At 48.5% G+C, this 26,565-nt stretch overlaps 1 protein-coding gene across 2 annotated transcripts; it reads right to left on the reverse strand.

Annotated features, from left to right (window-relative positions):
- Positions 1-594: 594 nt before the first annotated feature.
- TMEM238L (transmembrane protein 238 like) lies at positions 595-25,340 on the reverse strand. 2 transcript variants are annotated; one of them, XM_061143502.1, is made up of 6 exons: positions 24,842-25,340; positions 13,528-13,687; positions 4,141-4,228; positions 3,040-3,105; positions 2,085-2,240; positions 595-714 (listed from the first exon to the last, which is right to left on the reverse strand). In XM_061143502.1, the coding sequence occupies exon 1, from the start codon at positions 25,266-25,268 to the stop codon at positions 24,924-24,926; it is 345 nt and encodes a 114-aa protein (XP_060999485.1). In that variant the 5' UTR covers positions 25,269-25,340; the 3' UTR covers positions 595-714; positions 2,085-2,240; positions 3,040-3,105; positions 4,141-4,228; positions 13,528-13,687; positions 24,842-24,923. The 2 variants fall into 2 exon arrangements, with proteins under 2 accessions (XP_060999485.1, XP_060999484.1); XM_061143501.1 differs by lacking the exons at positions 595-714; positions 2,085-2,240; positions 3,040-3,105; positions 4,141-4,228; positions 13,528-13,687 and adding an exon at positions 18,910-19,878 and having other exon boundaries at positions 24,842-25,335.
- Between the last annotated feature and the right edge of the window lie 1,225 nt (positions 25,341-26,565).

The raw sequence follows: 26,565 nt of genomic DNA on the forward strand, positions 1-26,565 counted from the left end.
CCTTTCCTCTCTGTGATCAGGAGAGCAGGATGGAGGTATCAAGGCGGTAATTGTAGAAGCTGACTGACACTTCTTCCTGAAGTTAAGGAAGAGCGGCTTTGGAAATGAAGTTACATCTCTCTTTCTCCCTGTGGTCTTTGAGCCTGACCTCTGGGTACCAGTTACTTTGCATAAAATCACTCAGTCCTTTCAGACAGCCAACCCAGTGACTTCCATCCAGCTTTCTTATAGGAACCTAGGTTGTTTGGGCTCCCCTCCACTCTTTCTTTAACAGTTTGAAAACACATCTGAAATCCACATTTGTGGATGTTACACATAGCTCGGCGTGGGTAAAAACACACAAAAGTTTTGGAACAGCACACTTGAGGCTTCCCTGGGGGCTCAGACAGTAAAGAATTGGGAGACCCGGGTTCAATCCCCGGGTCAGGAAGATCACCTGGAGAAAGGAATGGCTACCCACTCCAGTACTGTTGCCTGGAGAATCCCTTGGAAAAAGGAACCTGGCCCCAGGAGCCAGAGGAGTACATGGGGTCACAAAGAGCCAGACACAACTAAGCGACTAACACTTTCATTTTTCACTTTCACAGTGACTGCCTCTGGGGAGGGGACTATGTGTTCAAGCTCGTCTGTGTTCTCTTGTGACATCTCCCATGACAGGAAGGCTCGGGGGTTCTTTGGCTGATTCAATGCAGTCTTACTTCACTCCATCAGACCCTAAAAAAATAGAAACAGAAGGAAGAGGATGCCCCTTAATCCACTGTGTCACTCCCAGCCCAGATCCCCTGTCACCCTGCTCTTAGGCTTATGGGAGCTTGGAGGCACAGAGCGTGGTTTTTCCAGATGAGAAACTCTGATAGGGACAGAGGTGAGAGGTCACTGGGAAACTGCTGGGTGCGGTCAAAGTGAATTCCTCGCTGGCACCTGTGAGAGGAACAGCCCGGGTGGAGGCAGGGAGCCTGTGCAACCTCTGGAGTCCACGAGACCTTTCACAACAGTCTTTGCCAGGTTCTCTCCCCGCCCCCAGCTCTTCCCAAGTGCATGCAGTCTCTGTCTTGGTCAAATTCCCCGGGACCTCGCCCAGCTTCCTGTCAATCCCCTCTTTACTCCTGCCTCTCCTCCCTTCTTCCTCAAACCTCCTTCAAAGTCTGTGAGGAATCCTTCCTGTCTCCAAAAAGTCAAGTCTTTTCACTGTAGACTGAGATGGCCCATCAGGCCTGATCCTCAGTCAAGGAAATTTCCGATTTCTGGACCGTAGGTCTTCTCAGAAGGCAGAGATAAGGAGCCAAAGCAAAAAAGCATTAAAGTTTCATCTAACAGTGATCTGGCCATTGATGAACTGGTGATTGAAACCTCTTTGTGTTTAAACACAAAGTGCCATTGTTCAGTTGCTAAGTCATGTCCAACTCTTGGAGACCCCATGGACTATAGCACACCAGGCCTCCCTATCCCTCACTATCTCTCCGAGTTTGTCCAAGTTCATATCCCATTGAGTCAATGATGCCATCCAACCATCTCATCCTCCGCTGCACTCTTCTCCTTTTGCCTTCAACATTTCCTAGCATCAGGGTCTTTTCCCATGTACTTAACAGAAGTACTTAATGTATTTAAACAGAAGTACATATGAATAAAATAGAAGGCAGCCCAGTGTGCTGAAGTCCACGGGGGTCACCAAGAGTCAGACACAACTTAGTGTTGGAACAACAAAAAAGTCAAGGTTCACTAGCTCTGCCTTTTGTTCCAGCCACAGCGGGCATTTCTCTGCAGCAGGCTCTGCAGCTCCACCTCCAGAACTGGGCATGCACTTTCCCCTCTGCCTGGAGCACATTTCACTGCCTCTTCACTTTTCTGACCCCTGTTTTTTTTACAGGGATCCCTTTGGGCATCCTGGCATGTCTTCATCCCATAGAAGCATCATAACTCTGACAGAGTTATTTCTTAGCCTGTGCCAAACTTTCATTCAACTCATGAATGAGGTGTGTGTGGTAAGTCATTCCAACAAGGTCTCCAGTTCATCCACGCCTCCCCATATCAGTACTTCCCACCCTGCCATATAACAATGACACGATAGCAAAGAAAATACTAACAGAGACTGGAAAAGTATGTGCCTAGCAGTGCTTGCCCTCACTTGCTGCTCTTGGAATCCAGCCACTGCCGTATGAAAAGCTGGGCTTAGTCTGCTGGGTGACTGGAGACACAGTTACGGTTGTCCCTCTTGCTCCGCTCAGCAGCTGGCCAATCACCTGGCAGGGAAGCAAGGACATTTTAGATCACTCAGGGGCCGGGTCCCATTTCCATAGTATAGTGGTTATCAAGTTTGCCTCATACTCAGGGTAGGCAATGGAGAAGGCAATGGAAACCCACTCCAGTACTCTTGCCTGGAAAATCCCATGGACGGAGGAGCCTGGTAGGCTGCAGTCCATGGGGTCGCTAAGAGTCGGACACGACTGAGTGACTTCACTTTCACTTTTCACTTTCACACATTGGAGAAGGAAATGGCAACCCACTCCAGTATTCTTGCCTGGAGAATCCCAGGGACGGGGGAGCCTGGTGGGCTGCCGTCTGTGGGGTCGCACAGAGTCGGACACGACTGAAGCGACTTAGCAGCAGCAGCAGCAGCAGGGTAGGCAAATGCTGTAAGGTGTTCTGCCAGCTAACTATAAGCACATAATCATGTCCAGTAGAGACCACTTGTCCATCCCAGATCAGAAGAACTTCCCAGCCAACATGCAGAATGATGAGTGAAATAAATGGCTCTTGTTTGAAGCCATTCAGTTTGGAGTTTTGTTGCACAGTTGAAGCTACTTGATACATGAGGGGATTAACAGAAAGAAAAATGTCTGGTTCACTAAAAGATATGAGAAATTGGGATTTATACAGTCAGTGGGAAAAAAAAAAATGCTGGAAGAAAAGTACCATTTCACTTTTTGCAATTCAGTGTAAAACTGGTTAATATTCAACCGGGCAATAAAAACATCACCCATTATCTTCCATCAGAGACTCAGAGATGATAGTGTTTAGGAAATGAAAGAAAAAGTTTACCATCAAAGATGTCAGGGAGTGAGACTTCAGAAGCGCTGACTTGCCAAATATAAAACATAATGAGCCCTTAGAGAAAAAAAGAAACCTCTGTAAAATCACCAAGGTTATCAAGTTTAAATTAGCCTTTTCATGATGAAAAACACCAACTTTCTCCGATCATTATCATAATCTCAAAGGTTAGAAAGTGTAAGTGATTTTTATTTCCACACTTGTGACTTCTGTGGTGGCTCAGATGGTAAATATTCCTCCTGCAATTCGGGAGACCTTGATTCGATCCCTGGATTGGGAAGATCCCTTGGAGGAGGAAATGGCAACCCTCTCCAGTATTCTTGCCTGGAGAATCCCTAGGGTTGCAAAGAGTTGGGCATGACTGAGTGACTAAGCACAGCACTTATTTACTGGACAGAAAAAAAAAAAAATTGTGTCTCTGTTTTATAAAAGGTAACTTCTAATATTATGCATGAGTTCTAATTAAGAATTTGTCATAAATACATTCTCTTAGAGGGTCAGATGACCCTTCAGCGGACTTTTTTGGAGAATGCTCCATTGCTAAACAATCTGCCTGCAATGCTGGAGATGTGGGTTCAATCCGTGGGTTGGGAAGATCCCCGGGAGAAGGAAATGGCAACCCACTCCAGTATTCTTGCCTGGGAAATCCCGTGGACAGAGGAGCCTGGGCGGGTACAATCCATGGGGTCGCAAAAAGTTGACACGACTAAGGGACTAACACATACCAGCATCGCTTTAAATTCCAAGTCATGGATAATTTTCCCAAACACATAAGTCTCTGATGCACAAGTCCAGGTCAGGTGCCCTTACGAGTGTTGTCACAGCACCTGGACCCACTTATCACAGTCCACTGTCATATTGTAAAACCGGCTTGGGAAGGCTCCTCTAGACTCTGGCCTTCCTGACGGTGGGGACTTTCCCAAAGTCTAGCACAGGGCCTTGTTTAAACCTTGTTGAATGAATGGGTCAGCAGATTGTTTCCTCAGAGACCCAAGGACAGTGTTCCCCGTACTTGGTGGCCCCAGAATTGCCAGGGGTGCTTTGCTAAGCAGCTCCCCAGATGATGCCCATGAAGTGATGGACTGGAGTCACCTGGTTCCGCCTGGTGAGCGCTGACTCTGGTGAGCACATTTCCTCAGGACTCTGGTTCAGTGACGTCACGTTGGTTGTCTGACTGGACCTGGTGGGAGCATTTACACCGTGAAATTGGCAAAGGCTGCCAGTGAGGGTTTTGGTTTATGACAGCCGGCTTACCAGCATGTCACTGACCTCCTTCCTCTCTGGTCCAAGGACTAATGTTTGAGAATCGTTGACCTAGGATAGGGTCAGTCAATGGCAGCCAGTGGGCTAAATCCAGCCAGCTATCTACTTTTGTGCTGCCCATGGCTGGAACAGTTTCTACACCTTTAGAAGGTTGTCAGAGGAGGAGGAGAATAAGAGAAATAGGAGGAGGAGAGGGAGGGGAGGAAGCAGTTGGGGGAGGGGGGTGTGTGGATAAGATTCTATATGGCCTGCAAAGCCTAAAATGTTTCATATCTGGCCTTCTATGGAAAAAGCTTGCTGACCCCTGACCTAGAGAAGCTTCTTAGCCCTGACTGCACTTTAAAATCACCTTGGAGACTTTTAGCACGTTTTAATGCTTGGATCCCATAACACCCAGAGTGGGATCTGGGTGTCTGTGTATTTTAACAGCTCCCCAGGGGACTCACATTTTTCTGTCTGGAGTCCCAGGTTTCCTGGCTGTTTCCCCACCTTGCCTCTGTTCCCATTTCCAACCTCCTCCCAGCTACCCTGAGTGTTCCCTGTATCCCAGGGGAGGGTCTCTTTAGGGTTGCCTGGCATCTGAAAGGCATTTCTTTTGCCTGGAAACGAGTGATGGGGGTGGGGCTGGGAGTGGGCAAGGCTTCCAGGTGAGCGCAGCTGAAGACTAGAGGTGTGAGGAGGGTGCTGACAGCCGAGCTGTTCTTCACTCACCATCTTATTCCCACTCCAAATCCTGGAGCTCGCCAAACACATTGGGCAGAAATATTATTCCTCGTTTGGGGTAAACTGGGTGGGGGAGAAGTTGTTAATCTTCTATGTCTGAGTCAGGGATTTGACTTGCCCTCTCACGCTCACTGAGCATCCTTGAGAAGGAAGGGGATGCAGGATTCTGGAAGCTGCACCCCTCACCTGTCACCCAGGTGTCTGCTTGCTTTGAGGTGTGACTCCAAAGGAGTGAGGTGGGCGATTGTTAACCAACATACTGGCTCCAACAGTACATCTCTGGGGCCTTGGGTAGAACACATCATCCCAGAAGACTGCCGTTACCCAAGCAGTTGGGAAACTTTCTTGGGAGTTACTTCCAGAGCCTGCAGCAAGTTCTTCTGAGTTTATTCTGTGTTGGTGATTTTCTTTGGAGGAGAGCTTACTTTTTAGGAATCACTAAGATCCAATTGGAGTAAAATGGATCAATACAACTTGAGGTTAAAAAATAATCCAACAATTTGTACAAAAGAAAGAAATTGAAAGTACCAATAGGTGGCCTAGCTTCATGGTTAAGAACATGGGATCTTGATCATTTGGGTTCAAAGCCAGCCTCTACCACAGCCACTGCTAGCCCCACAAACTTGATCAGGTTGCTTAAACTTTGTGCCTTACTTTTTCTCATCTGTAAAATGGGATCCTACCTCACAGAGTTGTTGTGAGGATTAAATTATACGTTAATACAATAGAAAGGGCTCAAATCTTCATTGTTAGTGTTGGAGTCCTTGTGCAGCCCGTACTGGCTTGGAGGCTATTAAAAAAAAGTTCTAGAAATGTTTTGGACCATGGCAGTGGCATGATAATATCAAGCCTACAGCTTCCCAACTTGGCTGTTTCAAGTTATGTATTTGGATGTATATATGGGGCTTCCCTGGACGCTCAGAGGGTAAAGAATCTGCTTGTAATGCAGGAGACCTGGGTTCAATTCCCTGGATCAGGAGGACGCCCTGGAGGAGGAAATGGCAAACCATTCCAGTATTTGAGCCTGAAGAATTCCATGGACAAAGGAGCCTGGTGGGCTACAGTCCATGGGGTCAAAAAGAGTCAGACATGGCTGAATGACTAACCCTTTCACTTTCACATTCATGGTTACTTTAAAGTGGGTTTCCAAACTTTACCTTCTTCTGATCACCCAAGGAGGATGCTAGCCTAGCCCGTTTTCTCCCCACTGTCATTGCAGGTCCTCCCTTACAAAGTTTCTTTTGAATTTTGTAAGGCCAATTGGGAAGCAAAGGGAGGGAAGGGAGGTCTGAGGGCAGTTTGTTGTTATTTAGTCACTAAGTCACGTATGACTCTTGCAATCCCGTGGACTTTAGCCCACCAGGTTCCTCTGTCCATGGAATTTCCCAGGCAAGAATATTGAAGTGGGTTGCCATTTCCTCCTCCGGGGGATCTTCTTGGTCCAGGGATTGAACCCACATCTCCTGCATTGGTAGGTTGATTCTTTACCACTGAACCACCAGGGAAGATCCTGGGGGCAATAGCCTGCTCCATTGTTTCCGTGTGGGAAGAGCTTAGGGGTGCCAGAATGATTGGAAATGGGAAAAATGAACCTGTACTTGACATTGGACATGTCTACTGCCAATGCTAAAGACTGAGGGGAAGTTCACATTCCCCTGATCCCCCTTGGCACCCGCAGAGGGACGTTTGGAGTACAGTTCTATGACTTTTAACCCATGAATAGGTTTGTTAGCCACCACCACAATCGGGGGTGGGGGTGGGGTTTCCAAGTGGCTCAGTGGTAAAGGGGCTTCCCTAGTGGCTCAGACAGTAAAGAATCTGCCTGCAGTGCAGGAGACTCAGGTTCAGTCCCTGGTTTGGGAAGATCACCTAGAGAAGGGAATAGCAACCCACTCCAGTATTATTGCCTGGAACATTCGGGGTTGCAAAGAATTGGACACGACCGAGTGACTAACACTTTCCCTTCCCTTCAGTGGTAAAGACTCTGCATGCCAATGCAGTAGGTGCAGGAGACATGGTTCAGTCTCTGGGTTGAGAAGATCCCCTGGAGGAGGAAATGGCAAACCGCTCCAGTATTCTTGCCTGGATAATCCCATGGACAGAGGAGCCTGGTGGTCTGTGGGGTCAAGAAGAGTCCGACACAACTGAGCACATGAGCAGCAACAATGACCATCAGGATACAGTGCGGTTCTATCACCCGAAACCCTCCCTTGAAATTCCTTTGAAATCACACCCTCACCTCAGCACTAACCCTGATAAGTACCTATCTCTTCTCCATCTCAGTGGGTTTGTCTTTTCAAGCTTTATCTACAATCACACAGCCTGTAACCTTTGAGACTGGCCTTTTTCACTCATCACAGTGCCTCTAAGATTTAGCCAGGTTGTTTCTGTAACATGTTTCTTTTTTTACTGAGTAGTATTTCACTGTATGGCTGTACCATAGTTTGCTTATTGATTCACTCCTTAAAGGACATTTGAGTGGTTACCAGTTTGGGACCATTATGAGTAGAGCTGTTATAAATATTTGTGGTTTTGTGCGAACATAACTTTCCATTTTTGTAGGGTAAATGCTCAGGAGTAGGTTTTTATCTGGAAAGTGTGTGTTTAACTTTATAAGAGGTTGTCAAGTGTGGAAAACAACTTATGGTTACCAAAGGGGAAAGGGAGTGGGGAGGATAAATTAGGATTATGGGATTAACATATAGACACTACTATATATAAAATGGGTTTCCCTGGTGGCTCAACGGTAGAGAATCCACCTGCAATGCAAATGAGGGAGATGCAGGTTTGATCCCTGGGTAAAGAAGATCCCCTGAGAAGGAAACGGCAACCACTCCAGTTTTCTTTTTTGCCTGAAAAATTCCATGGACAAAGTAGCCTGGTGGGCTACAGTCCAACTGGTTGCAAAGAGTCAGATATGACTGACTAAGCACATAGTAATAAGTGTGTAGTAATGTCTTGAAGTGGATTTAATTTACACTTTCCTCAGGCCTACTGATGTTGAACATATTTACTATCATATGGTGAACTTTGGTGAAGTGTCTGCTAACTCTTTGCCCGTTTTCAAATTGGGTTTGTCAACTACAAGTGCCATGGGTGCTTGCCATCTGCCTCCACAAGGATTAAATCAGATGCTGCTGCAGCTCTGGATTTTCAACACCCCTCACAGGAGTTCAGGGTGAAGAGCAGAAATGTGCTGGGGGAAAAACTGGCAGAACAGGTCTTCAGATAGATATTTTCAGGAGCCTACTTTGTGAGCTCAATTCTTGTATCTCCTCATATCTCGAAAAGCATTAAAAATCCTTCATGGTGACAACTGCTCCTCATGACTCACAGCAACCTTGTACAAAAAATACGTGCTTGATTGCATGTGCTCTCCCTTCCCCTAAATCACCTGTATACTGATCTTCCCCCCTGCCTCTTTGGAGCAGTTTCTCAGAGCTATCTGAAATGCTGTCTCCTAGGCTGCAGCCCTCATTTTACCCCAAATAAAACTTAACTTGCGACTCTCAAGTTGTGAATTTTTTTTAAGTTGACAGGTTGTTTTCTTATTACTGAATTTTGAGAATTCTTTATATGTTAAATTCTTTATATATTCTGGATGCAAATGTTTTGTTGGATATGTGATTTGAGAATCTTTTCTTCCCAGTCTATAGATTCTCTTTTCATTTGTTTAATAGTGTCTTAGGCAGAAGAAAGGATTATAATTTTGATGAGGTCCAATTTATCAATTTTTAAGAATGGATCATTCTTTTGGTGCCATGTCTAAGGATTTTTTTGTCTAACCGGCCTCGCATTCCTGGGATAAGCACCATTTAGTTGTGGTATATTGTTCTTCTGTATTGCCGAAATCAATTTGCTTACATTTTACTGAAGCTATTTGCATCTATGCTCATGTCACCGAGGCCTCTCTGTGTGTAGTCTGGGCCTTCAGAGACATGTCAAAGCAGCTGGTTTTAGTTTTAAAAAAACAACTCACCTGAGATTTGCCCTCAGAAGCTTTCCCTTCCTGGTAGGTCTCAACGCTGGCTACACATTAGAGTCACCTGGATACTTTAGAATATGTGTGAACATGCTGCCCTCTCCCCCACCTCCCATCAGAGGTTGATTCAATTGGTCTAGGAGGTGATAGATAGGTAGATAGGTAGGTAGATAAAACCACCAAGAATTGTTCAAGTAAGAATTATTTTGGTGGCAGAGAATGCAAACATGCAAATTGAGATAAAAGCACCCAGTAACCGAAAAGTCCATATCCCCCACGTCTGCTTCAGAGGATTTTGTCCTCTCACGGCTGTGCAAAGAAATTCCCCACACAGCTTTCTGTCAGCATCATTTTCAAACATACACAAAATAGAGATAGCCCAGTTCTGATGATTATCAGCATTTCATCCATCTTGTTTCATCTTTTCTGCCCCCACCCCGTTTTTTGTGTTGGATCATTTTAAACAAATCCCCAATATCATGTTATTTTTCACTGGCTTTTAAAAAAAAAAATCCTCCCCAAGTGATTTTAATGTCAGCTGAGATTTGAAATGCATGCAGCAAAGCCTCTTAAAATCATGGGCAAATGTTTAAGCCATTTAGGAGACCAAATCCTTCACAGTGCGTGGTAATCAAATAAAGCCTCAGAATCCGGCTGACACGAATGTAATGCATGTGTAGCTTCTCATGTGCTGAGTAATCCCGCATTAACGGTAAGTAGCTCATGTAAGTAGGTAATTAGCACCATTTAGCTAAAATGAGTTTTCATAAATTTTTCTCCCTGCCTTTGTTCTCCAAAATCTATAAACAATATTAATGCAGTTTAATTTTCATGACATACTCATAATCACAAAAACACACCACTCTACAGACCTTTCTCCCCAAAAGCCAGTGCGGAGGGTCCCTGGACCTGCCTGGGACCCAGAGATCTGGTCCTTTCTATTTAAACCCCTCCTGTCTCCCCTAGACTCCATACTGCCATGACCTAAGGTTGTAGGTAAGATACATCCAGTGGCTTCCAATTTACCTGATTTGAAATCATTTGCAATACAACAGTAGGCTGTGAACACATGATATTAGATTGACTCTGCTCTCAGTGGAAAAATAGCTAATAAACAATGGAAAGACAAATGGTCTTTTGATGGGAAAAAAGAGAAAGAATTATTTAGAATGTTAATCATTCATTCCTTCCGTGAGTACTTGCTGAGAATCTGTGCTGTGCTTAGTCGCTCAGTCGTGTCTGACTCTTTGTTAACCCATGGTCTGTAGCCCTCCAGGCTCCTCTATCCATGGGGATTCTCCAGGCAAGAATACTGGAGAGGGTTGCCATGCCCTCCTCCAGGGGATCTTCCTGACGCAGGGATTGAACCTAGGTCTCCCACATTGCAGGCGGATTCTTCCGTTTGAGCCACCAGGGAAGCCCAAGATTGCTGGAGTGGTAGCCTATCCCTTCTCCAGGGGAACTCGCTGACCGGAAATCAAACTGGGGTCTACTGACTATCTGCTGCTGCTGCTGCTGAGTTGCTTCAGTCGTATCCGACTCTGTGCGACTCCATAGATGGCAGCCCACCAGGCTCCTCTGTCGCTCGGATTCTCCAGGCAAGAACACTGGAGTGGGTTGCCATTTCCTTCTCTGATGCATGAAAGTGAGAAGTGAAAGTGAAGTTGCTCAGTCTTGTCCGACTCTTAACGACCCCATGGATTGCAGCCTACCAGGCTCCTCCGTCCATGGGATTTTCCAGGCAAGAGTACTGGAGTGGGGTGCCATTGCCTTCTCTGACTGAGTATCTGCTGTATGCCAAATATTGTTCTAGGTGTTTGGAATATATCAAAGAGCCAAAGAGACAAAGATCCCTGCTATCAGGGTGCTTACCAAAGGAATTGTATTGCACCTCCCCAGAAAGAGCCCCACGATCTGCCTTGCCCACCCATCAGCTTTGTTACTCCTGTAGTCAGTTGTTGCCAGCACATTCCTGTCGCAGCCTCCTTGTTCCAGGAGGCCGGCACCATAGAAAGCATCTATAGCAAGGGGAGGTGGGCAAGATGTGGAAGGAAGCTGGACTTGGGATGGACTGACACTTGGGCAGAGAGGATGAAGAAATTAGTGTCAAAAGCACAGACAAACCCAACTGATCAGTTATCTGATGGTGGACCAAGGAGAAGGACTTGGGATGAAGTTGGTGGGTGTTGTACATATCTGTAAATTGCAGGAAAGCATTGTGATCAACTGACAATATCTGCTGTGGACTCTGGAATGGGGTGTAAAGGAGGTAATTACTCTCATAATCCCTGTGCTAAAAATTTGAAATCCCTCTCTCCCTAACTCCCTTCCCTCCTGCCTTGCCTCCAATGATCTGTTTTCTTTTCTTGTGGCTTAGTTTTCTTGAGTTTTATACAGAGGAAATCATACAAAATCTGTTCTTTTATAAGTTCATCAGTTTATAAGTTCAGCAGTTTATAAGTTCATCAGTTATAGGTTTCTTTCACTCCGTGTTATAATCTGGAGATTCATCCTCATCGCTGACTGTATCAATAATTAATTATTGCTGAGTAGTACTATTCTGTTGTATAATATGCAACAATTTGTATCTCTGTTGACCTGTTGAAAGATTGATGACTATTCCAGTTTGGGCTATTACCAATAAAGTTGCTATAGTCATCTGTGTACAAGTCTTTGTATAGATGCAGATTTTCTTTTCCCTTGAGTAAATATCTAGGACTAGAATGACTAGATTACATGATAGGGGTTTGTTTTACTTAAGAAGCAGCCAAGTGTTTTCCAAAGTGGTTGTACCATTTCACATTCCTGTCAGCAATGCACGAGACTTGCAGTCACTCTATATCCTGGCCAATGATTGGTGAGGTCAGTCTTTTAAATTTTAGTTCTCTGAATATGTGCCAAGGGATATTTAAATCAGTATTTTAAAAACAAAGTTTAGGTTAGTAATCTGAGACTTTCTTTTCTAATACAAGAATTTAAAACTATAAATTCCCTCTGAGCTCTGCTTGAGCTGTATCTCACAAATTTTAAGTTGTATGTACTTTTTATTTAATTCAAAAATGTTCTGATTTTCCCTTTGAGTTATGGACTCTTTACAAGTGTGTTACTTAGTTTCCAAATATTTGGAAGATTTTCTAGATATCTTTGTGTGAACGGTTTCTAATTTAATCCTATTGTGATGAGATAATATGCTTTGTATAATTTCAGTCATTTAACATTTATTGACACTTGTTTTATAGCCCAGAATATGATTTGTCTTGGTGAATGTACTATTGTTGTTAGGTGGACTGTTCTATAAATGCCGGTTGGTCAAGTTGGTTGGTAATGTTCCAGTATTGTATCTCCCTGCTGATTTTTTCTCTCTACATTTTTTTTTATCAACTATTATGGCAGGGTGTTGAGATTTGCAACTGTCACTGTGGAGTTGTCTCTTTCTCATTGCAGTTCTATTAGTGTTTATCTACTACATGTTGAAACTTTTTTATCAGGGACATATGTGTTTAGGATTGCTATGTTATGAATCCATCCATTTACCATTATGAAATGACCTTCTTTATCTGTGGTCATATTCTTTGCTCTAAAATCTATTCTGTCTGACATATTGTAGCCACTCCAATCTTCTTTTGAATAGTGTTAACATGGAATATCTTTTCCAACCTTTTTGCTCTTAACAATTTGTGTCCTTAAAGTACATTTCTTGTAGGTGGCATATTTTGGTCTTTTTTTTTTTTTTTTTTTTAATCAAATCTGACAATCTCTGCCTAGGAGGTGTTTCAACCATTTATGTTTAATTTGATTGTTGATATGGTAAAGTTTATCATCTTATGATTTGTTTTCTATTTGGCCCATCTGCTATTTGTTTTCTTTAGCTTTACTTTTTCTATCTTCTTTTCAGAAAATTGAATAACTTTATTGCCCACTTACCTTTTCTTTGCTGGTTTATTAGCTATAGTTAGTTCAGTCGCTCAGTCATGTCTGACTCTTTGTGACCCCATGGACTGCAGCACGCCTGTCCATCACCAACTCCCAGAGCCTGCTCAGACTCATGCCCATCGAGTCAGTGATGCCATCTAACCATCTCATCCTCTGTCATCCCCTTCTCCTCCTGCCTTCAATCTTTCCCAGCATTAGTGTCTTTTTCAGTTATTAGCTATAAAGTCTGCTATAAAAATCTATTTTCAAGTAGTATCTATCACTTCATGTATAGTGTGATTATACTTTAATTTGTCTCCTCCTGGCCTTTATACAATTTTTGTCATGTATTTTACAAGCAGGTAAAGTATATAATTTGATCATATTGAATTTTGCTTGTAAATTTGTTATGCAAGATCAGAGTAGTATTTAGTCTAGAACTAATGCTCTCCACTACTGAGGCAAAAGCCTTCTGAGTACTCTGCTTAATGCATGACTTATGTGAGTTTTCAAAGTGGTTTGTGGGTCCAGGCTCTGTCAGTTGCTGGTGGCATGGCCTTGGACGAGTCACTTAGCATCCTGGACCTCAGCTTGCTCACCTCTGCCCTGAGATGCTTCAGTTGACCAGTGTCCCAGGCAATGAGAGGCAGGCCCATCCAGCCCGAAGCAGTAGGACAGTCTTAGTCATCAGAGGGGAAGAGGGATCCATCACCGGCCTTCGTCTCCAGTCTCCCATGAATTCGTGTCTGAACAGGGGCTCTGTAGGCAGCAATAGGAGAAGTCATTTCTTTCTCACCTAGAAACGCAACTGGGTTCAGAGATGACCTGACTGAGGGGAGTAGGCGATTATTCCACAACTCTGTCACAGCTGTCCCCTTAGCCTTGCAGCTTGTAGGGGCTCCAGTGTGTTTAACGGTGGAGACTGAAGATGACTCCAGTGTTTGCAGGAGGAGGAGGGTCTGGGGGTCTGCCATGGTGGGGGTGGGGTAGGAGGGAGCAGAGACCGTAGCTACTGGCCAAAAGCCTCTCTGGACTAGGGCTGGCTTGTTCATGAATCTGTAAGACGCCCTTTGAAGAAACCCAGAAACAGGGGTGGGGTGGGGTGGAGTTCCCGGAGGGGGCAAAGTCCTGAGTGACTGCAGCAGGAGCCTGCAGGCGTGTTGTTGACTGTCTCACTGTTTACTCCTCCTGCCTCTGTTCACTCCGGCAGCGGAGGTCCGGGATCTCTCATTTCATCTCTTCTTCCCCAGGTCCCTAGGGGTTCACAGTGGTTGTAATGGATTGTTTTAAATGTTTCAAAAACTCTAATGGAAACCATAATACATCTGTTTTCTGCTTTTTGCAGATCCAGTTATGGATGCGTTTGATTAATAAATAATGGGGAAATGAATTAATTATTCCTTAATGATTAGTCTCTTCAGCAGACAGCCTATGTATCAAGACAATATGGGAGAAATGGGAGAAAAATAATAAAGCAGGGTCTCAATATTGAATCGGTCAGAAAGTAACACAGGCTCAGAGGCTCCTTAGGGTTCTTTCCAGGCCCAAAACCCTTCTAGAAAAAGGCTGCATGGTCCAGAACTGCCCAAGGCTGGTGGTAGCAGTGGTCTGGGGGAGTGAGGGAGGAGAAAGGCATGTTAAGCTATTTCTTCCCATCTCTGCAAATCGGGAGGTTATTAGGCCAAGAGTTGGTATGTATGAGAAGCATGTCAGGACTCTCTTCTGAGTCACCATATCCCAAGCAGAAATTCAAAAAAACACTGAAACTCAAGATCAAGGCGAAGTCTGCCTGCTATACTAGGTTGGCCAGAAAGTTCATTCGGATTTTACTCTACTATCTTATGGAAAACCTGAACGAACCGTTTGACCAACCCAATAGAAATATTCAGCCCAGTGGTTCTCAAGCTATAATGTGCATCACAGTTACTAGGAAGACTTTTTATTTTTCCTTCTCTTCCTTTTTTAAAAAAAAAAATTTATATGGGAGTATAGCTGATTAGGGCTTCCCTAGTGGCTCAGTGGTAAAGAATCTACCTGCAAGGCAGGAAGACTCAGGAAACTCAGGTTTTATCTCTGGGCTGGGAAGATCCCCTGGAGGAGGAAATGGCAACCCACTCCAGTGTTCTTGCCTGGAAAAGTCTCATGGACAGAGGAGCCTGGCGGGCTACAGTCCATGGGGTGGCAAAGAGTTGGACATAACTGAGCACGCGCAGCCAATTAACGATGTTGTGGTCATTTCAGGTGAACAGCAAAGGGTGGGAAGACTTTTAAAAACACAGATAAGTGGGCCCAACTCCCAGAGTTCCTGGTTGCAAAGGTCTGGGGCGGGATCAAGAATTTCCACATAGAACATGGTCCCAGGCCAGGCTGCTGCTGCTGGTCCAGGAAGCGCACATGAGCAGCACTCATTTCCCACTTGCTCTGACTCCCTCAGGGCCTTATGCCCTTTCCCTCTGGACTCTTCTCCTGCCTCTTCCCTCCTTTATTGTCCATCTGCTTCAGCAGCTTCTCCCTCTTGACTTTCTTCTGAAACAACAGGCAACTTAAATGTCTTAAAAACTGAAATGCAGAAGAAGCAAGAAGAAAGAAAAACCACCCCTGGCCAGCAAGGGACATGAGTGGCAGCTGACTCAGGACAGCATGGGCTGGCCAGGATGTGAGGTCCCTCAGAGCTGACAGAGCCACCCGGGGCTGGTCCCGCCCGGCCAGGACTCCATGCGACAGTGGATGAGGCAGCGGTGGAGGAGATGGGGGCAGCTGGGGGGCAGCCTACTAGCTGAGCTTCGGAGCTCCTTCCCCAGAGAGCATCCAGGACTTGAGTGTGCACAAGAATCCCCAGGACTTGGAGAGTCTGGCTGCAGGGCCCTGTCCCAGCGGCCTCTCCGTTCAGGTCTGGGATAGAATCCCCAATGCAGGAACACCGGGATGAGCTGGTCACCCAACCAGGGCTGGAACCTCACCCTTCTTAGAAGTTCCCAGTGAGGCTGACCTTCTGGTCCCAGGACCGCACCTTGAGATTTCCCCCTCATTGCTCCAGGCGACTGTGGAGGCTAGAATGGCTGCAGTAGCCTGGACTCTTCAGAAGGGCAAAAGGAGAAGGGGGCGACTGAGGATGAGATGGTTGGATAGCGTCACCAACTCAATGGACGTGGATCTGAGCAAACTCTGGGAGATGGTGGAGGACAGGGAGGCCTGGCATGCTGTAGTCCACGGAGTCACAAAGAGTCAGACACAACTGAACGACTGAACAATGAACAATATTAGCATCTCCTGTGTCACTTTTCTGCCAGATATCATTGTGTTTACCAGGAACCAACACAACCCAGGTCTGTGCTGGATGTGCCCGAGTGACGATGTATGGGCCTTGGTATCTTATACAGGGTATCTTATATATACCCCAAGCTTTGCCTGATCCTTCTTACAGCCCTTCTTCCCTGAGAACAAGCAGGGGTGTGGGGAAAGGCAAGACACTGGGCATGCCTGTGTGAAGTAGTTGCTGCTGAACCACACTTGTCTGCCTGACTCTCTCTTCCCTTAGTTAGTGTTAATCACTCAGTCTTGTCTCTTTGTGATCCCAGGGACTGTAGCCCACCAGGTTCCTCTGTCCACGGGATTCTCAATGCAAGAATACTGGAGTGGGTTGCCATGCCCTCCTCCAGGGGATCGCTCCAATCCAGTGATCGAACCTGGGTCTCGTGCCTTGCAGGCAGATTCTTTGCCATCTGAGCCATCAGGTCTTTACCCAGAAGGTTCTTTGGTCCTTCACCTAAATACATTTTGGAACCGGCCTCCACCTTGAAGGGCTCAGCTTCTGATCCACCTCCTCCACGACACTGTAATTTTACTGAGAGATGAGTTGACTCAGAGGGGCTTTAAGGCTGTTGATTGGGGGTGGGCTGCAGAGCTGAGATGGGCCAACCCTGCCTCCCTAGAATACCCATCTGCCCTGACTTTGTGGGTCCCTGTGGGTCCTGTCTGCAGTAAAGATGGAAACAAGGTTGTGTGAAGTGTAGACTTATTAGTGGCAGTCTTGACTGTAAAAACCTTTACAGGTGACCGGTCCTGCAGTCCTGGAGTCACTAGGAGTCTGAGGAGGTGACCTAAACTTCATAGCTCTGCTTTGACTTCGACAAAAGGGGAAACGATACTCTGTGAGGTGTTTACATTCAGGATGTTGTGAGTCTCAGAAAGCCGGCACCGAATGACACCTGGTCCTGTGACTGTGATGTCATTATTGTTGTAATATTATCCCCGAACAGGCTGGGGTCACCTGGAAGGTCACTCAGCTTGTAAGTGGCAGAGTGGACTGAGTCAGGTCACTGAAAAAGACCAGTCGTCTCTTCAGGGAACAGATAGGGAGAGGGGCCACGAGGGCAGTAGGAGGCATTGCACGGCTAGCCGACTGGGAGGACAAGCCCTGATCAGACCCGGCCCAGCTCTGTGTGGCCCTGTCTGGCGGAAACTCAGCCCCTCCTTGTCCTCCTTGCTTTCCCTCTGCTTGCCTTGGGTGGGGGGTGCTCATGGGCTCACGGCCCTGTCACCTGCAGTGACACAGAGCCGCGTGGAAGCCTGGTCAGGGTCACGTTCCTGGTGCGCGGCACAGCCAGGGTGAAGCCGGTTCATGACTCACCTGCAGCGTGAGGTGCTCACCTGCGCTGGCTGCTGCCCAGCTTGCTCCAGCTGCCCGGGGCTCCGCAGGGCTTGGGAGAGTCTGTCAACAGCTTAGGGTGGGGTGGGGAGGGCGGTCAGAGAGGGCTCACAGGCAGCCTGCAGACCTGGGCCCAAGTCCTGGCTCTGCCGGCTCTTCAGCTGCTTGAATTTGGGAAACCCAGGTCACCTGCAGGCTTCAGAGTCCCCTTCTCTAAATGAACAGGGTTATTCAAGGTCCTCACTCTTCAAAGTGTCTTAAGGACACTTTAAATGCAGCAGTGATTCTGCCTGGTGCCTGTAAGAAATGGAAGCCCTCCCTGAATTGGAGTCTTCTTTCAATGAGACCCCCAGGGAATCTGCATCCCGTCGGCAGGGTGCTGCTCCCATCATCTCTGAGATGGAGTATGGCGCTTGTGGCCTCTTCTTCTGTGCCATCAGGGATCCCTGAGATACTGTCCTGCCCTGGCAGATGCTCAGTTGCAGACCAAGCCTTGCCCTATGGGAACACCCTGACATTGCACACACATTGCCTAAGTGTGCCTTCTCAGTTCTGACACTTAACCTGGGTCCCCAGGTGCGTGCATGCGTGCTGAGTCGCTTCAGTCATGTCTGACTCTTTGTAACTTTATGGACTGTAGCCTACCAGGCTCCTCTGTCCATGGGGTCTCCCAGGCAAGAATACTGGAGTGGATTGCCATGCCTTTCTCCAAGGGATCTTCCTGACCCAAGGATCGAACCTGGGTTCTCCTACCATTGCAGGCAGATTGTTTACCGTCTGGGCCACCGTCTGAGGGGAAGCTCTCAGCTTCCCGAGTCCAGCCTAATTCTGAGAAGCCAGGCTGGTGGCCTAGCACAGAGCTTCCAGAAGCTTCCATGGTGTTAGGATAACCCGTGTACTGTCTCCATCCACCCCGTTCTGTGCGTTTCTTCCCAAGAGGTGCTGAGCTGAATATATGATTCCAGGATTTGCACAGAGGCAGGTGAAACAAATGAGAAGAAGTTGCCCTAAAGCTGGGAGTTTGGGTATTGTTATGGAACCACATAGACTCAGAAGCAGGTTGTGTGTGTACATGTGCGTGCTAAGTTGCTTTAGTCATGTCTGACTCTTTGCGATCCAATGGACTATAGCCATCCAGGCTCCTCTGTTCGTGGGATTCTCCACGCAAGAATTTTGGAGTGGGTTGCCATGGCTTCCTCCAGGGCATCTTCCCTACCCAGAGATCAAACCCATGTCTCTTATGTTGCCTGTATTGGCAGGCAGGTTCTTTACCACTGGTGCCACCCGGAAAGCCCCAGAAACAGGTAATGTCGAGTTAAAACAAAAGGCCAGTTGACTCTTTTATTTAGGTAACTACCTCACACCATAAAAGATCCGAGGCAGCTTCCAAGAAACACATACATGGTTAGGGTGAGAAATAAATAAAAAGTACAAAATTATACCATGGAAAATATAAATTAGTGATGATGAGGTTGTGAAGATTGACACCCCCCCGCCCACCGCCCCGAATCAGGTGCTCTAGTTGGGTTGCACTGAATTAGATGCAGTTGAATCAAGATAAAAATAGAATACTGCTCTTAGGATCAAGAAATGAGTGACTCAAGGACAGTGCAGCGGAGCCCAGCTTGCTTGTCAGAAAAACCCCAGAGGGTTTCATTTGACCGAAAGCTTGACGTGAGCCCCCCCACCACGGTCCAGCTGAGCAAGTCGGGGGCAGTATTGGTGGTTCCTGGTGTCCAGAGCCGAGGAAGTGGGCCCCTGCCCTCAGCACTGGCTCTGCATCTGCCTTGTCAGTCGGCAAGCTGAAATATACACCCATGTGCTGACTGGATGACATGGAAAGATGAGTGAGGTAGACCATCTAACAGCAGTCTATCTGAAGAGCCGAGGGAGCAGCAATTCCACACGATGCGTGCTCGCAGAAATCTCGTTTGGACTTCTATACTTGGTTCCTATATATATATATATATTTTTTTTTTTTTTTTAAAGGGACATTAATGAGAGGAGCCTTGGAAGACGGGGCTTCTCATTGACTGCCCAAGCTCACAGTGGAGTTATTGCCATAAAACCCCACTGTGCCAATGTTAGGGGCTCTCCAGACCCTCACAGACAGTTGGGACACCAGTGGCAGTCAGCCAGTGGCCAGGGTCAGGGGTTCGGGTGTCTTGATGGAGCCTGGCCCTCATAGCCATCCCTGGACATCCTGATGGGTGTTTTGAAAGCCTCTGGCTTCTGTGGGTTCTGTTACAGGTGGTGCTGCAGAGACAGGGCATCTGTTTGCTGCTTCTCCATCAGATGGCACCTGGGCCGAATAAATGAAGACGAAATAGATCAGTCTGAGACTTGAACCTGTCAACTCAAGCCTGGACAGGGTGAAACAAGCATGGTTCTCAGAGCCTGCTGGATTGGGGTGTGAATTCTAGTGCTGGCTCTCGACAGTTTCAGAGCTAGTCCTGAAACTACCTTGAGACTCAGTTTCCTCACCTGTAAAATGGGGATCTGAACCCCAAACCCACAGAGTTGTAAGCATCAAATGAAGTCTTGAAAGTAAGTGACGAGCCCAACGAATACTGACCCACCTTCCTTTCCTCCGCCATCCCACCTGCTTCAATCCTGTCCACAGTCCTGTCTTCAGCCCCTGCCTCCAACTCCATGTTTGAGCCCCTTTCTGAGTGAAAATTCTGCACATTCTAGGCCTGTTGGGCAGTTCTGCTGATCGGTATCCCCTGCACCCCCAGCTCTGCATGTGCAGAGGAAAACACCAGATTTTGAGCAAGCCCGTGCCTTCCCCTGACCTCTCCTGATTCCATGGTGGGAGTGTTTTCTGAAGCCTGTGACACGACCACTCCCTCTCCCCCTTGAGGGAGACTGGGATGTCTCCTGGGTGTCTGTTGTCCACCCACGGGGTCTCTGTCCCTCTTCCCTCCTCCCGGCAGCCATCACTTTGGTTCAGTTTCTTGTTATTGCCCCTGCTTTCAAATGCCATCCCCCACCCCGCCCCTGCAGTCTACATGCCTCTCCTCCCCAGCCCCTGCTGCAAGTGACACCAGGTTGCTCTTCCTGAATCAGAGCCTAGCCAAGTCACCCTCCAGACCACGGAGTCATTGAAAGTCCCTCCTTGCTTTCCAAGTGCCAGGGTCCTCATCTGGCTTTCAACGTCCTAAAGTTCAGCAGCGAGGACCCCGAACCCTGGTCCCCGGCGTCTGCATACCCTTTCTGGGCCACCCTCTTCTTCCCTTCCTTTCCCTCTGGACCTTCCCAAGTGCCGGCTCTGCCCGGCGCGCGCTTATGGGTTGCTCAGGACCCAGAAGCTGAAGCCACATGTCACCCACCTTCTCCCCCAGCCCTCTTCTTCATCTGGGCTTTCAGGCCCCTGTGAGACCCTGCTTCTTCCATGTACATTTTCGAGGCCCTGTGTACTTGCTTGCTCTTTCCTTCTAGACTAACATTTCCCCCAGGACTTAGAGAAAGTTTAGCTCTTCCTGCAGCCCCAGAGCGCGAACTGCACAGGTGGGCAGGCCTTTCCAGCTGGCTCTGCTCTGAGTCGACCTGGCAGCCTCATTGGCCCCACCAAGGCAGAGAGGAGAGCCTGTGAGCAGGAAGAAGTGCTCATCCCAGGGCTCGGGGCTGGGCGCCTTTCCACATCTTTCGGCACTGGTTGCTGGGGGTGGAAATGCTTGTTGCTGTGGGGGTGTCTTTCTGGCATGTGCATGGCAGGGGTGAGGGCCTGTTTGTGTGTGAACAGGGCAGATGGGATGTGGAAGCCATGTGATTGTGAGGTTTTTACATGTGTGTGAATGTGTGTGTGCAGCGGGTGAGGGACATGTGACATGTGTGCGTGCGTGGGGTGTTGATGTGTATGGAAGGTGTAGGTGAGGAATGTGGGTGTGTGTGGGTGTGTGGGGAGAGTGTATCGGGAATAGTTTGTGTGCGAGTTGGGTGTGTGTGATGGGAGAGGTTGGCATGCATGTTGAGTGTGTGTGCCTGTGGGCATGTTTATGAGGGGACGCAAGGGAGGTGTACATTGGGAATGTGTGCAGAGGGTGGGGATGTGGGTACATGTGTGTGGTGTGTGTGTGCACATTTTGGGGGGAGTGTAAACTCACCCCCTCTTGTGAAAGGACGCGTCCTCCCCTGCCTTTGTGGAAACTTTATCCACAAAAGATGCCCAACCAGGAGAGCATGGAGCAAGCAAAGCTTTGGAAAATAGAGTGACCGAATTATAAAACCACTTGGTACATAGTCGAGGGATAAAAACGAGCCACTCATCCCAAAACTCCTGGAATGTCTTGAAGGTTTTAGAGACCAGGTGACCCTGCCCCATCCTGACTGCTGCCTGGGGGGCGACCTGCTTGCTGGTCTCTGGGTGGGTGGGGTGGGGGTGTCCTAGCAACCACCCCACCAAGCCTCTCGGGTATGCACTCTTCCCTTTGCTCCACTCCAAGGACTGCAGAACTGGCTGAGCCAGTTATAAACTGCCCATAAATTGAGAATATGGTCAGAGAGAACATCAGGGACACAGGTCACAGAAAGGAAGTGGGTGGGTCGAGGTGTTTCAGAAATATCTTTTAGCACCAAACTTGGGTTCAAATTCACGAAGTCTTATGTCAAAGTCTAGTATGAGCTTTCATACTGGACCCCATGGCTCTGGTGTGTGGGGTAGATGGACTGTGAACGTTCTGCCTGCCTGCTGCCACCCCAGCCCCCAGCGGCCTCTGCAGAAAACCATCTGAAACCTTTCCTGGGGACCAAACCTTCTATTCCAAGAGGGACGTCAGATAACTTGCCCGAGGTCTTCCAGGGGGTGGTGAGCAGCCCCTGAACAGTGGGTCCCGGCCGGCCACAACCTGTAACTCTGGGCGGCCCCAGATACCCTCAGGGATGCAGGGTCCAAGCTGAGCTGGATGGAAGGGCCAGCTGACTCTCAGGTCCTGTAGAACTCGGAGTTTGGGGACTGAACCGGTGAAGGAGATATTTGCCTGATTATGTTCAGTAAAACCACAGTGGACCCACAACTTTTGATGTCCCTTTGAGCTCAGACAGAAGTCTGGAGTTCTGGGGCGACCCTCACCCATATCCACTGGGGAATCGTAACACCATATGCTGCTGCTTGAGGAATTGGTCGGGAAGGCTTCAGGGATGTCTGTCTCCGAGGAAGGTCCTACCCCGCTGTAATGGGCTGGCTACTCGCATCAGGACACAGGTTTATCAGAGGGCCCCTTGTTTCATCAACTATCACTCGTATGGTGCTGTACGCACATGAAATTAATCTCTGCAGCACCCTTATGAGGGTGGGGATATCATTAGCATCATCTCTGAAATAGAGGCTATTATTAGCACGCTCTCCATTGTCCAGATTTGGAAACCAGGTCACGGAGTCATAACTAGTTTATAACTAGTCTGTAACTTGCCCCGGGTCTTGTAGCTAGTAAGAAACAAGACTGGATTCAAATTTGACAGTCTGAGTCTTGACCAGTGGTCTTCATCACTGGGTTATTGAACTACTTTCAATTCAATGAAGGGAGGATGTGAAGGACAAGGAGACTGAACTGGGGACCCCTTGTTGTTTAGGCAAGCGACTGAACTCCCCAGATGGGCTTGCACGGGTCACCATCATTGTCATCCGTGCCTTTGGCCAAGGTGGTCTTTTGGAAACAGATCAAATTATGTCAAGTCCCTACCCCTTCGTACATCTCTTTAATGACTTCTTGTTCTTGAAATCACAACTAAAAAGACTTTAGGCCCTGCCTGGTCTGGCCTCCCCCTGCTGCAGGGCCCTGACCCTCCGCTGAACTTGCCACCTGTCCTTCAATCAATCTGCTCTCTTCTCTCTCCTGCTGCCCCAGGATCTTTGCTCAAGCCACCTCCTCCCTCTGTAAGACTTCACCTTCTGGGTCAGTTTCTCTACTGAACATTCCCAAGGAGCAATATCCCTTTTCTTCCTAATCCTCACCAGACTGTCATTGTATTGATGCCTCGTTGGTCAGGCTATTTGACTCATGTCTATCTCTCACCTGATGGGAATTCCCTGAGGATAAAGAGCTTGTATGTCTTACTCTTCACAGCATCCCCAGCTCCTTGCACAGTGCCTGACACATCCTTGTGTTGCAACAACAAGGGCAGGTCATTATCCCCAATTTACAGGTGGAATTGTAAATAGGGAATACTGAGGCGTGATGCCTCCTGAGCAAACAAGTGGTGCTGCTGCGAGCAGGACCCAGGTGCTCTGACTTCTCATTTCTGTCCTTTCACCTGCCGGGGACAGTTCAGCCTCCCCTCCTGAAACCTCTCCAAATCACTGTTCCCTCTCCACCTTCCAAGGGTCAGGTAGAATCCCCCAGAAAAGACACAGTTATTATTGCCTCCTTCCAACCCGAAGATGACCTTTGCTTTCGCATGCAGCTATCAAAAGGGAGTGCCCAGCTGTGCCTAGGGGCAGGCTCCAGCCCACCTGGAGGAGGAGATGATGACCAAACTAACCAGGACCCCAACTTCAGTCCTCTGGGGAGAGCTACCCACTTCTAGTTCAGGGTTGTGGGGGCCAGACCAGCTCTGTCTTTTGCATTCCATGTTCACGTGAAACACCTTACAATTATCTGCCTCCCTGGTTACACATGGTCAACCCAGTGCTGGCCCAGCTGGGATGAAATGGTCAGTCACGGTCCCTCGGCTTCCAGGTCTCTCAGGCTGGCTGGGGTGGGGGGTGGGGTGCTGGCTGCCTGGGAGCATGGGGTGGGGGCACCACTGAGAGAGGAGGCAGGTGCGCTGAGAGGGGACGTGGAGGCAGGTCCTGACCCCTTCCAAATGTCCCATCTGGGCAGGTGCAGGAGGAAGGAAATGAGAAGGGCCATCCTGGAAGGTTCTGCTCCACTTCCTCCTACAGCAAGCAGCCCTCAAGGTGAGGGCATAAGCAGCCATCAGGGAACTTTCCATCCTCTTGCAGCGCTCAAAGTTCTCCCCAGCAAGCATTCTCCTAAACAGAGAGTCCAGGTGGGCTCCTTGCTCCACGTTCTAAGCTGAAGGGATAACTTCCTGTTCCACACGGCAGGACCATTGTGGTGGATCCGAAGTAATAGTGTCTGTGGAGACCCCCTTTCCAGTTTCCGTGAGAAAAGGGGTCCCCAGGGAGGGAAGTGCCTGCCGCTGGAACCCAGGTGGACAGAGTCCCTAGCCGCGAAGCGGTCCTCAGGCCACCTGTCCCTTCAGTCTCCCCTCTGTTCGGTCCAGCCTCCCGCCAGGCCTGCAGGCCAGTCAGGGGCACTCACCTGGTCCTTGGCTGGGCAGCATACCTCTGCTCTCCTCCACCTGCCAGGAAGCTCATGTCCTCCTCCTCTGCCCACGGCCAGACTACAAGTCCAGTTTCTCAAGAGGCACCTCAATGTTGAGGGTGTACCAGGCGATCCAGAAGAGCAGGCTGAAAGCCAGGATCAGGGACCCCGTGTAGATCAAGAAGTCCCAGAAGTCAAGGGAGGCGAAGATGCCCACAAGCAGAAGGCCCAGGCCCACAACGTCGAGCAGGAGGGCCAGGCCGAAGAAGAGAGCACAGCGTCCAAGGCTACACGTTCCCCACAGCTTCCCCAGGAGCATCGCTGGGAAGGCAGGGGCGGGAGGGGCCCGGCCTTGCTCCCCGGGCCGGCCTGCATGGGCAGGGGATGGTGCTGCCAGCCGCTGCCTTCTCTCCCCGCTGGGCATGAGCAAGTGAGAGAGAGAGAGCCGCCCTTTCTGCAGCCACACGGAAGTACAGGTGGATGTCCCTTTATGAGTGCGGCAGCCAGTGGGGCAAGATATTTCTTAACTGTTTCATAGCTCAGGTATGACCCTGATGGAAGCAGCCTGACATCACCGCTGGTGCAGCCTGACATTGTCGTCCCCCGAGGGGCTGAACAAATGGCGTGGCAGGGGAGGGGTCTGGGTGCCCTTGTGGGTCTGGAGGAGGGGCTGTCCTGGCCCCTGGCCTCTCCAGTCCTGGGGGGGTCCCTCCTGGGCTCCTGAGATGTGCCGTCAGCTGGGGGCTTCCCCCCACCCCCACCCCGCCTTCTGCCCTACTCTTCTGGGCGGGGACGGGAGGTTTCGTGTAAAATTTAGAGAAGAGGGTTTGTCCTTGTAAATAGATCTTGAAATTGTGCTGTAAGAAGCAGTCCATGTCAGCAACAGGAAAAGCCTGTGTGTCTTGTAGATTCTCTGCTCTGAAGCCCCCCAGGCCTGAGCTGCCTGGAGTTGGGCTGGTTACAGCCCTTTGGCCTGAAGGCAGATCCTGGGGAGGGGTGGCGATGGAAAGGACGGGGAGGACGGGGCAGGGACACCAAGGAGGGCGGGGACACGTGGCCTCAATCTGGGTGGGCTGGGTGTGGGCCAGAAGGCAACTCCAGGCCAAAGTCAAGAAATGTTTACCTGGTTCTCTGGCAGTATGTGTTTTCCTGACTGACTGACTCCCCGTTTGCTTTCTGTGTTGGGGCCGCTGCCCGTGATCCTGAGGGGTTATGTGTGAAACAGGGGTGTCTTATCACCCAGCCCCTCCCAGGGTGTGGTGGAGAAGCAAGTGTCAGCTGAGAAACACGCTGTACTGAAATCGTTTCTACATTTTCTTTGACCTTCTCCTGTGGATGAAAATGGTTTCCTAGATGGCTCTGGGAAGATAAAAAATCTGCCTGCAATGCAGGAGATTCAAGAGACACGGGTTCGATCCCTGGGCTGGGAAGATCCCCTTGAGGAGGGCAAGGCGATCCCCTCCAGTGTTCCTGCCTAGAGAATCCCACGGACAGAGGAACCTGGTGGGCTACAGTCCATGGGGGTCACAAAGAGTCACACACGACTGGAGTGACTGAGCACATGCTCGCATGTGGATGAAAATAAATCTAGGGGGGTTCAAATTTAGTTTCCTACGAGTAAACTAAGCAGGATGAGTGAGAAACCTTCAGGTAAAAAGCATCACGGAGAAGAGAGAGTATTATAAGTTATAGATTCTAAGATCTGAAACACAAGACTTGAC

The sequence above is a fragment of the Dama dama genome, chromosome 5 (assembly GCF_033118175.1).
Source record: "Dama dama isolate Ldn47 chromosome 5, ASM3311817v1, whole genome shotgun sequence".
NCBI lineage: Eukaryota > Metazoa > Chordata > Mammalia > Artiodactyla > Cervidae > Dama > Dama dama.